Source organism: Poecile atricapillus, chromosome 17 (assembly GCF_030490865.1).
Source record: "Poecile atricapillus isolate bPoeAtr1 chromosome 17, bPoeAtr1.hap1, whole genome shotgun sequence".
NCBI lineage: Eukaryota > Metazoa > Chordata > Aves > Passeriformes > Paridae > Poecile > Poecile atricapillus.
The window spans coordinates 11,265,618-11,277,769 of record NC_081265.1 but is presented as its reverse complement, the minus strand read 5'-3'; the positions used below and the strand labels follow the sequence as shown (position 1 = coordinate 11,277,769).

The following is a 12,152-nucleotide window of genomic DNA, read 5'->3' as shown; positions in this document are numbered from 1 at the left end:
AAAGCTCCTCTCTGCGCCTTCCGCCTGCCGGAGATGCTGCAGGGAGCCTGGCCGGGGAGGAGCAGAGCCCTCGGGGGAGTGAGAATGGTCAGCAGAGCCCCCGGGGGAGTGAGAATGGTCAGCAGAGCCCTCGGAGAAGAGAGGATGGTCAGCAGAGCCCCCGGGGGAGTGAAGATGGTCAGCAGGGCCCTCAGAGAAGTGAGGATGGTCAGCAGAGCCCTCGGGGGAGTGAGGATGGGCAGCCTCGGGGTTTTGCTGGAGAGGCGAGATGGGCTGGAGACGCTGCCGGTGCTCCCCGGGGCTCGGTGGCAGTGCAACCCCTGCCGAAATGATTGCAGGGCAATGCAGGGAAATGCAGGCACCACAATAAATTAGAAAAATGTTTGGTGTACAAACAAGATTCGCCACAGGCTGTGCTGGGAATACTGGAAGATTGATGAGTTGTATAAACTCTGGGTAAAACATGTGGAATTCTCACTTTGAATCTATTCCATGGCACTACTTTCAATATGGTCCTTCAGATTGAAATTCTAGAATAAAATTATGAGAATCCAGGAGGGGAAAGTGGGGTCTGTATCACTTGATGGGGCTCAGATGCTAATCTGACAAGGCAGGGATGGACTGAAAGGGATTTAATGCTCATTTAACTGTGTGGCGTCAACTGAACTAACACATCACACTAGCTCGTCCCTTTCCTCAGGTCAGGTGAACAAAACCCCTCTTAAGACAAATTATTTTCAACCTCACAAGAAGGCAACATTTCCTCTGTGTGTCTTTGTGAGGATGAACTTGTTTAACCCCACATTTTGCTCTCTCATCACAGTTTTAGGGACTCACTTGCTGTTCCCTGCCCTGATGATTAAGACCATTAGCGAGGAGGGTTTGAAATGCAAAAGCAGGGGCCGAAATATGCGCTGCCATCAGCGGGGAAAATCCTCTTTTCAAACGACTGTGCCACCAGGAAAAGGAGGAGAACAAGGTATGGCTTGCCTGCACTTCGGGCAGGATCTATAGTGCTCCCTCAAAGAACACACATGCAGATGTATACAGATACATATATATATATGTAAATATATAAATACATTTACACCTGTGGAATGTATATTGGAAAAAATATTTCCACCAGAATAAAAACATAAAGGAAGATTTTATATTCAGCAAACTTCAATAACAAAAGGTCTAATGTATCTTGGAGGCATTGACTTTTTTTTCCCAATTTGTTTTCTACCAATTCAAAAAGAATTTATAAAATACTTTAGTTCTGTCTGCATTCATGCCCCCAAACCAACTTCATCCAGATTTTTGCTTTCCACTCCAATCCAGCTGTTAGTACTGATAGAGCCAGGCTGAAATCCCTGGAGAAAATCCCACTGACTTCAAGGAAACCAACATTTACCCACTGACCCCAAAACCCTCAAAAAAATCAACTGTACTCCCCAGCTGGGATTGTGAACATCCTCAGATACTTCCTGAGCTGCTGGTTCGTGTTCCTCTCCTGCCAGCACAGAACAGACCCTGCAGAGGACACGGGTCTAAACCAGCTTTGAGCCACACTTTTGCCCAAGCTGTTGAGTTTTACACTTTTGGCTCTGGTGGTGCCAGGTGTGGCCCCTTTTTCAGTCCCCTCCAGGGTCCCCAGAGTGGCCACTGCTGCTCTGAGGGGGTGGATGCTCCGTGCCCTGTGGATCCCTGTGGAGGGACACAGCAGATGCTGCACGAGCTCCAAGAGCAACTTGAACAAGAGCATGCAAAACAAATCCACTGGGGCATTTTAAACCCAAAGACAGCCCTGTCAGCTCAGGAAGTCCTTGGGATACTAATTGCTGGAAGCTGGGAAAGTGAACTGGGAGAATCTCACAGAGTTCTTGCCGCCTTCTGGTGCTTTTATCTCCTGTTGGCTCTGGCAGAGGCTGCACCAGAGGCTGCACTTTGGTTTGAGCCAGCACAAGCATTTCTGATCCTACACTGCCCAAATTTTCCTTTAGCATTTTGCCAAAGTTTTCTCCCTTTTTTTCCATAATAGCAATGAGTTTAGGGTCGGGTTTTTTTCTGACTGCTGATGCTGTTTGGGGAATTCTCTCTCCCTTGAGCACAATAATCTGCAGTAGTTATGCAAGACATTGTTAACATGGGTTTTGGCAAGTTTTGATTTCACCCAAATTCATATCAGATCCTTCCAGGACATTCAATGATTTTTGTTTTCTTAAACAACAAACCTCTTTTCTGAGAAGTTTCTTGCTAGCCTTGCCTGGAGCATTCACCTGGGTCCTAGACTGACACAAAGCAGCAGTGTCTTGGGTTTATTAATTTATTTTCTTTCTTCCAGTCAGTAAACAATTAATTTACACACCCAGCTCTGCAGCAGTGAGGCAAATGGAATGATGCAAAAGGGTGGGAATATGGTTGTATGATGCAGAGGAATTTCCACAAAGTAACTTTCTCAGCAACTCGGCTGATAGAGGCAGCAATAAACCAGCAATAAATAGCAATAAAAGCAGACATGTCTGTCTCATGGAGAAAGGAGTCATCCCCTCAGTACAGAAAGGTGGACATTGGGCCTGGCCTATGGTTTAGAAGTGATCTCTGAAAGGAAATCATTTAATGGCATGGCAGCAAAGGCATCTCAGCCAGCAGCAGGAGGAGGCAGGGCTGTTGTTTCATCTCCTGGAGCACATCAAAGGCTGCTCAAATCCCAAAGCCAGCCCTGCAGAGATTAAGTGGAGCAGCTTCACTCAGCAGCAGCTCTGTCATGGAAAGCAAATCCCTCCCCTTGCAGGAGAGCCGGCCACGTGTTCATTGGAATTGCACCCAAACCCTCTCCCTGGAGAGCCATTTGACAGGAATTTGTGGCGGGACAGGCTCCCTTGAGGGGAAGAGGAACACTCACTCTGAAGCACACATAGGATGCCCTGATCAAAGTCTCTGGGGGGGATTGGGGGATATCAGCTGCCAGAAGAAGTCACATCAGTACTGTCAACTTATGGAAAACTGGTGTGGAGAGAACGAAACCCCAGAGGGACCTGGGAATTCTCTAACGTCTGGGAAATTGCTGCAGGAAAGTGGAAAGTATTTGTGAAAGAAATTAGAGGAGCTGAAGCTGAAATTCCTCTGGTCATGGCTCAAACAGAGGAAAGAAACTCTTTGGCACTGCTGTGGAAAGGAGCATCGAGAGGCCAGGACAGCAGGAGAAAATGGAGCTGGGTAATTGCAGCACCACATAAATGCTGGCAGTTAGGAGAAAGCCCTAAAGGAGCTGGGCCAGTGGGAAGGATCAGTGTTTGGGGAGCTCTGAAAGCAAAATTGGAGAGAAGTGAAGTCTGATCCTGGTGTGCCCTCACTGTGAAACAGAGACCAGATATTTTTGACATGACTCAAAAGCAAAGGTGGAAGTGAAACGAAGGCAAAGCTGTCGCTGGTGCCAGGACTTGCCTCTGGGTACTCGAAGGCTGAAGCCTCTCAGGAAAGGGCTGTGGGTGCCTCTGCCGCCCCACACTCAGCTGGGAACAAACTTCTGGGGCCCAACAGCTTGGCAGCTCTGCCTGAGAACATCTGGAGTGGATCTGCAGATACACAGAGCAGCCAAAATCACCAGGGGCTGGGCAGGTTTCGGGAAAGGAGCACGGTCAGAGAACAGCACGGAGCAGCCTGAGGGCTGGAGAGGGAGCTGACAAAAACTGGAGGTGAGTTCAGCTGCCACTGGTACCTTTGGGAGGCAGGGAAGGGGAGAAAGAGAAGGTGAGATCAGCTGGGTAGTTTCTTCTGCTCACAGTTGTGTCTTTCCTTTGGAAAGGGTGGCTGCTACTTCCGGCTGACTCCAGCCCCAAGACACACACAAAGTAGAGGAAATCTATTTTTACTTTTGACAAAAGTGCTAGTAAAGAAAAAAGAAGGTTAGAAAGACAATTGCTTCCTGTTTAGGGCTGGTGCTGGGAGGGAGATCCTGGCAGGACGCTGAGGCCGGGAGGGTGGGGAGGGAAGAGGGGGCTGTGGAGCAAGGAGGAGTTGTCTGGGGATGGGGGAGAAGGAAAGTGCTCCAAGCTCCTGCGAGCCCCACACTGGGCTGCTGGGCCCTGCCCTGGCTTCCCGAGGCGGGGAGGGAGTCGAGCTTCTGCCACTTTGGGATCCCTGGTGCCCACAGGCTTTGGGCTGAGCTCAGCAGCTGAGGTTAAAAGACTTAAGAGATGAAATAGTCTAAGGAGACAAACCACAAAGTGACTTTCACACTCAGCCTCAGATTGATTGAGGACTTATCCCTCTGAAAGTTCCAATACTTAGCAAAATCAGTTGGATTTACAACAGGAGAGAAGGCTCTGTGCAGCCAGAGGGGCTGAAGCATGGATTAATCTCTTTATTTTCAAAGTGCTTTGGTGCTCCCACCAACAAACTACACGTGAGAGGTTAAATCAGGAACCCCAAATTAAACTCACAGCATTTTCTTCAATGAACTTTCTCCAAGTCGAATCTACTTCCTCTTTTTAAGATCCCAGCACTGACATTTTTGATGGCATTTAACACTTTTCAAAAGCAAGAAAATTATCATTAGAAATCAGCTTAAAATGCACATTTTTCTATTTTAGGAACAGCACAAACTGCAACTCTTTCCGGGACAATTTGTGTTTCTTCTGCTGCACCATTAAAAATCCATCCTGGATGTCAGCAGCTCATTATTCTGACAAGTGGCTTTACTTCCCCTTGTGCCTCTTCCACATCACAAACACTCAAAAGGAGGAAGATGCAACAGTTTTTCTCCTGAAAACACAGACTGGAAGGGTAGGGATGGATCCCCGTGGGTGGATTTGGTGACATACAGGATATTTTCAGCTCCTTCCTGGCACACAGTGAAAGAGAAAATACAAAGGAAAAGAATCATCCTGGTAACCCAGCAAACAAAACACTCATTTAATTTCTGCCTGGAGTTTACACCAGGAAATGAAATCCTAACAAATTTGTGAAATTGCAACAATGTATTTGCAAAGAAGCAGAGGAAAAGTGGGGATGTGTCCCGCCATGGGCGCTCGGCGCTCAGGTGAGTCCTGCTGAGACATAGCCCAGAATCTGCACGGTGCTGGGGTAGCTCTTGCGCATCCCCATGCAGCGCTCCTGGTCAATGAACAGGGAGTTGTTCTTGACCACCAGGTCGTGCTCCAGGACCCCTTTGGAGCGCACCAGCATCTGCAGCATGTCCTCAGAGGCCCGCAGGCACTGGTGCAGGTTCCGCAGTGTCTCGTTAATCTCGTTGACCTCTTGGACAAGGCTGGAAAACAGCAAGACCCCGTCAGAACCCCCATGGAGCTGATGCCCATCCAGATGGGCCCTCTGGGATTTCCCCCACCAGCACATCCAGGCTGATTCCAACACCCTCGCCTGGTATGGGAGAGCCAAGGGCAGAGTTCTCCCAACCTCCACGGGGAGGAGTGGGGAGGTTTGTTCCAAAGCTCTGGATATGTTCAGCCACGTCTGCCAGAGCAGCTTGTGCCACCACAGACAGGGATGAGCAGCTGTGGTTTCCCATTTCTCTTTGGCTTTTTGGCTTTGTTGGTTCACTCTCCTGGATTTCCCACTGCAGGGGTCCTGCCCAGGAGACACACACAGCAGGACAGGGCACTGGAAGATGCTAAAAGGGAACATGGAACAAGTGGAGCATGGAAAAACCAGCAACATGTGAGATGCTGAAGCAGTTCAGGGGCTGGTTTTAAATCACTTTGAAAAGGGAACTGTGCCCAGAGGGCTCCCAGGAGAAACTGTGAGCTTTAGGTGCCTCCCAGGGCTGCTGCTGGGCACTCCCTGGGGCGCAACCCTAAAGTCCTGGAAAGGATTTCCAGTGTGCCCCTTGAGGGAGGACAGCTCCACATGTGCACCCTTCCTTGGAGTTACCCAAAAGGAAGGGGCTCAGTGCCCTCAATCTCAGCCTGTTGTAGAGTAGAATCACAGAATCACACACCAGAATCCCAGAAAGGCTTGGGTTGGAAAGGACCTCAAAGCCCATCTATCCCACCCCAGCCATGGCAGGGACACCTTCCACTGTCCCAGGCTGCTCCAAGCCCCATCCAACCTGGCCTTGGGCACTGCCAGGGATCCAGGGGCAGCCCCAGCTGCTCTGGGCACCCTGTGCCAGGGCCTGCCCATCCTGCCAGGGAGAAATTCCTGCCCAATTTTCTGTCTGTTCTCTGCCTGGATAAAAGCCTCTCTCCCTCCTTTCTCTTTCACCCTTAGGGTGGTGGGGGGCCACAGCAGGGAGAGTAAAAGGCCTTCAAAGCTGAGCATATGGAGCTACCTGGAACAGGCAGGAGAGAAGATGAAGTTTCCCCAGGTGGGAAAATTCCAGCCCCCCTGGGGTTGCATGAGGCTGGACCCAGCTATGGTGCCCAGCCTCTGTCACAGGTGCAGAGCTCTCCTGGCACCTGAGGGCTGGGACACCTGCTCAGTGCTCTAGGTTCCACCAGGATGCTTATGGAAGGAATATTTAGGGGGAAAAAGCCATTTTGTCATGCAGAGATGCTCCTGAGTGACCCCCGAGCCCTGGCAGCCCTGCAGCCCAGCCTCACCGGATCTGGGCCGCGTCCCGGCACAGCTCCACGTTGGGTCTCCTCGTGCGCTCATCCAGCCGGGTCTGAGCAACCTTCAGCTGAACCTCTTTGTCCTTTATGGTCTTCTGGATGACTTGGATCTTCGTCTCGATCTGAAAGATTTCCTGACGTGTCTGAGGTGAAACAAACACAGTTATCAATGAAAAAATTTCTTCTCAAGTGATCACATCACTTCCTTTTCTCCTGCTTGTGCAGAAAAAAACCCCAAATTCAATAAACAGCCCCTGGGCTCAGGCCACTGTTGCTCTGCCACATCAAGGCACCGATCCAGCAGAGTTTTCAGGGAAATTCTCTTTGCTCTTGCTGCCACATCAGAGGACAGTTAGGAGCAGAGGAGGTTTAGGAGCGGTGATGGATCTATGGAATGACCAGCTTCCCAAAACTGCTGCTTGCAGGAATGGATCTCCCATCAGCTAATAGAGGGAAAGGTTTTACTGGCTTCTCATTTAAGGACATGGCATCAGCCCCTAGTGCTGCGAACTTTACCAGTCTGAGCCCTTCCCAGGAAGCTTCCCATGAGTCCCACTGCTCTAGGCCAGGTCCCACCACTGTTCTTCCTGTCCTGTGTCTGGTGGGGCAGGGCAGAGAGCCCACGGATAAGCGGCCACCCCTTGGGAGGATGTGAGCGCGGCAGCGGGGGCGGGGCCGGGCACCTTGGCCAGGTGTGTCTGGATCTTGCTCTTGGCGTTGGCGATCTCGGTGATGCGGCTGGTGAAGGCGTCGTTGACCTTGCTGAACTGGCGCCACATCTCATCGGCCGTGCCCATGAGGAGGCTCTCGGTGCTCGCCCGCAGCTTGGCCGAGGTTGCGCGCGCGCTCTGCGAGCGGAAGATGTTGTTGTCCGTGAACCTGGCCCACGTCTCTGGCACCGAGACCCTGCAGGGGAAGAGCACAGGCCCTTGGCAAAGCTGCGCTGCTGAGCGGGCAAATGAAATCTATATCTTACTTAAATTACATGGAAATGAAACATCTGGACCCCGTTTTTTCAGTGGTATTTATCAAATGAGGGCATGTTCATGAAGACAACTTGTGAAAGCTCAGACAAACAAAAGATTCTCCTGTAAAAAACAGAGATTCCAATTGGAGGTCCTGTTTACACCTTCGAGGCATTAAATGCCAAGGAATTTCCAGCCTCACAAGGACACTCATATCACAATTCAGTCAATTCCTTTTGCTCATAGCCCATCTCAGTCTTCCTTTAAACAGAACGAGCTTTAGATCCAACTCCATTCCCTGTCTGTGCATTTGGGATGAAGCTCCTGCCTGTTCAGTAGTCCAGAACAAGGTCAACAAAAGACTTAAATACCACGTAAGCTCCATTTAAAACCTGCTGATTCTCGGCACATTTTACCCTGCTCTGAACTTCAGCCTCAATCCTTTGCAATCCATTTCCCTGTCTAAATATGTCTGAGCTCTACTGTGAATAATTATTCAAACTACTAGGAAAATTGTCTCAATCTGTGCCTCTCCATAAACTTCATGGGTTTGTGTAAGCAGATTTATTCTCTCAACCCTTTGCCACTTGGGCATCTTTCTGTGAATGCTGAGTTAAGTCACTGTTCATTTACTGCAGAGCCAAAGCTGAGGTCACCCAAAAGCACCCAAAAGCAGCTGAACCCTGTCCCAGGACCACACTCTCATTTCTTGATTTTCTGGGTCATTTTAGCTCCCTGTCAGGCCTTCTCCATGCAGTGAGCCCCCAGACTTTCCATCAGTGAGGAGCACTCAGGCAAGCACTGAGACATCTTTGAAAACATGCATGAACTTAATGAGCTGTGCAGAGGTGCTGGACTGAATTCATTTTCAGGCTGAGCTCTGAGCTGTGATCTAATGTTTAATTAGGTCAGGCTGGCTTTTGCCTGCCGGGTGTTCAGCTGAAAGCAGAGGGTTCTTCTTCCCCCAGGAGCCCAGAGAAAAAAGACCCCTTGAAGGTGGGTGTCTCCAGGAGGGATGGATGTGCCTTCAGAGAGGGCTGGGAAATCCCAGCTCCTGCCGGGCCATGTGCCTGCCAGGGCCCCGGTGCTCACGTGGCATCGATCCTCTCCACGCCCTTGAAGAAGTGGATGCCTCTGGAGGTGTTCTTCAGCTGGTAGCACTTGCTGTCGATGTGGTGACCCATCTGCTTGTCAGCCAGGTCTTTCTCCAGCTCCTGCCGGGCCTCCTTGTTGCACCTGGAGCACACAAACAGCAGCCACAGTCGGGATGGAGCTGTGGGATGCTTTTCTGACCATCCCAGTCCCCTCAGCCCCCTGTGCTTCCAGAGCATCCCTGCCTGCCTCCTGCTGAGCCTGCAGGGTCTGAACCCGCAGGAGGGCTGCAGCAGGGATCTGCTGCGGGGCACAGCTGCAAACACATCAGCCCTGCAGCAAGGGCCCAGAGCCCTCCTTACATGAGCTGGGAATTCACTGTGTCCAGGCACTGCTGTAACCTCTCCCGGCAGGACCTGATGATCTTGATTTCCTGGGCAAAGACAGAAGAAACCCCATCAGCATCTGTGCTCAGACATCCTGGGCACTCCTCCCCTGTCTCCAGCCTGGCACACAGCAGGAACTTCCCCTTCCCTACAGCAAACAAGGGCGGCAGGAGGGAACCCCAGCCCCACTGCATCCACCTGGAGGGGCCGAGAGGGGGCTGTGGCCAGGGCCAGAGCCAGGGAGGAGCCAGGAGAGGGCTGTGGCCATGGCCAGGGCCTCTGAAATCACTTTCAGGGTGGGTTCCCAAGTTTTTTCATCTTGACACCAATGGCAGGGCTGCTCTCCTTTACAAGGAGAGAGGGCTGGATCCTGACCTGACATGAACAGGCACAGTGGTACCCTGGGCCAGCAGTGCCACTCATCCCCATCCCCAATCCCAGGGCATTTTTCTCCCCACAAGAAATCCCATCCATCTGGGACAAGAGGACTTTGGTGTAAACCCCCAGTCAGTTCTAGGCAAGGTTCAGCTCCCCTGGAGGAAGGCTCATGCTGCTCTCAGCTCCCCTGACTCCAGCACAAGCCCACTGCACCCATGAAGGTTTCCAGAGACAGGTGATCAGTGCTCCAAACCCAAGGATTTTCAGTCTCTCCTGTCTGCAGGAGCCAGCTGAAAGCACAGCCTAAATGCATCCCAAACATTAAAAAAAATCAAATGGCATGATAGGGATACCAACTCAGATAATTTTTCTAAATCCTCATGACCTTTAAACTAATCTTTTAATTTGTCAGGGCCTGACTCATAACAAAAAATCTTCTAAGAGAGCAGTGGCTTCACTGGCCCAGGGGCTTCAATTTCCTTCCCAGTTTTGTCAGGCTTTTGCAGTGATTTTATTTTGCTGTACCCTGCATTAGGATCCCATTTGCTGTGCCATGTTTGCTTTTAATTCATGATTTAAAGCAGCCTGGATAAAGGCAGGCAGGAGAGCAGGTTTTTATGATTTCTATCAAATCCATTGCCTGAGCACACAGTGACAGTCCTGCAGCCACAGTGCCCTGAGCAAAGCAGAGCTGGGAGGAGTGTAATTAATATCTTTTATAGCCCAACTAATATAGCTGGGGAAAGAAGACAAGCCATCAGGCAAAGCCTGCCCTCTCCATCTCTGTGTATGTAATATAGAGAATGTGCTACAGATATAGAGACAGATCATTTAAATAAAGAGAGATCTGTGCAGGCAGGACTCTGAAAGGCAGGACCATCTCAGGCTCCTCCAAGAGGGTCAGAGGACTGGGATATGCCACTCAAACCTGGCTCATTTCCAGCTCTTCCTTCCTCTCCTATGGACGTGCTGCTGGCCAGAACACCCGCCCCTGCCCCAACAGGTCTGGGGGGTTGGAGAATTCAGCACCTCAGCAGCGCTGAAGAGCCAGTGAGGGAACCCCTGCCAGGCTTGTTTAGGGGAGCTCAGGTGAAAATAACTTTGACACGGGATGTGTGTTGCCAGACTCACTGTGATGAGCTGTTTCTCCACATCATCATTGACAAGGTCGATGCCCATCCTCTTCTCCCGATTGAGCAAACACTTGTGAGCGACCTGGTGGGGACAAGTCGTGACATCAGCACTGGCTGCAGGGACAGGGCTCCCTGCAGGGACGGTGCCCATCTTGGGGAACACAGGAAAAGAAAATCCAGGTGGGCACAGCATGGCAGCCTGGAAAAAGCTGTCTGAGGCAGCTGGGTTAGCTGACAACAGCAGCCGAGTGCAGCATCAGCACAGGATTGACCAGAGGGGGTTCACATGTCCCCGGGCCACCACAGCTGAATGCAGCGACCTGTGTCGGGCTCAGGGCTGACCTGTCCAGAGCCCCACAGTAAGAAATGGGCTTTTGTGTCCAAAGCCAGGATTTTGGATACAGAAACATTTGGTTAAACAAACACTGCAGTGATGAGCTCAGCGTGTACTGGAGGAGGATGCAGCAGATGCAGGGGATTTGTTTATGACTGACTCAATTAATGGGCTCCTCACGAAAACTTTCCAAGGTTACAGAGCTGGGATGAACTTTAGGAGAGGTTTGAATGGCTGCAAATGTTTGGGTCGGGGGCTGCAGGGTCCCTACCTGGAAGGGGCCCTCAGTGTCGGCCAAGGCTCTCTCCAGCCGTTTCTGCATGTCTGCTAGGGAATTGGTCTCCCTGATCATGGCATCCAGCTCGATGCAGAGCTCGGATTTCCAATACTCTATGTCATTAACGCGCTCTCCCAAGTTCTTGGTGCTCTCCCCTTGGGTCCTCTTGGCCTGCTGGTACACATCCTTGATGGTGCGGTTCAGGTCAGCCCGCAGGCGCTCCGCATTGTGCCGGGTGGTCTCCGACTCCTTGTAGTTGGTCAAGTTGGATCTGTGCCAGTCATCCAGCGTGTGCCGGGTGAAGACACCGTTGGGTCTCTCGGAAATTAAAGGAACTATCTTGGTGGGGGGAAGCCCTGGGAAGCTTTCAGTGAGGGGAGACAAGGTGGGGTTGAGGGCAGCTGCTTTGTAGTAGGAGTTAGGCATCCAAGGCATGCTGAAGCTCTCAGGATGATAGGGAATGCGGTTCTTGTAGTTGGCTGTCATGGTGCTGGTGGCTGGCAGGACCTTGGGAGGTGGTGGCCTTGGCTGGTTAAACTTGGCTTTTAAGGGATAGCCATAGAGTTCCATCCTAGAATGCTGCTGGTGCGGGTCCTGCACAAAGGGGCAGAGGGAAACCTTGCTCAGAAAGTTCCTGTCCTTGTGTACCTCTTACATCAACACCCAACTTGTGATCGACCAGCCCTGCCCAGGGCACCCACACAGCCTCTAAATCTCCTGAAAGGAAATCCCCTCTGACAGCATGGCAAGCATTTGGATAGGGAGGGATTTTACACCAACTCTGCTGTTAGTATCTTGTGTCAGGCCTTGAAATGAGGAGAGAAACAAATCATGGCTGCTTAGGAGGATGACAGATGTTATACCTTTGTTTTCCTTATTCCTTAGTTCCTTATTTCGTATTATTCCTTCATTTTCCCTGTCAGTCTAATGATCTCCCCTGGCACAGGGTGCCCAGAGCAGCTGGGGCTGCCCCTGGATCCCTGGCAGTGCCCAAGGCCAGGCTGGTTGGGGCTTGGAGTAGCCTGGGATA

At 51.1% G+C, this 12,152-nt stretch overlaps 1 protein-coding gene across 1 annotated transcript; it reads right to left on the bottom strand.

Annotated features, from left to right (window-relative positions):
- Positions 1 to 4,925: 4,925 nt before the first annotated feature.
- On the bottom strand, positions 4,926 to 11,692 carry TEKT3 (tektin 3). Its single transcript, XM_058852516.1, has 7 exons — positions 11,117 to 11,692; positions 10,510 to 10,593; positions 8,977 to 9,047; positions 8,615 to 8,758; positions 7,241 to 7,463; positions 6,546 to 6,700; positions 4,926 to 5,254 (listed from the first exon to the last, which is right to left on the bottom strand). The coding sequence occupies exons 1-7, from the start codon at positions 11,690 to 11,692 to the stop codon at positions 5,023 to 5,025; spliced, it is 1,485 nt and encodes a 494-aa protein (XP_058708499.1). The 3' UTR covers positions 4,926 to 5,022.
- Positions 11,693 to 12,152: the final 460 nt, after the last annotated feature.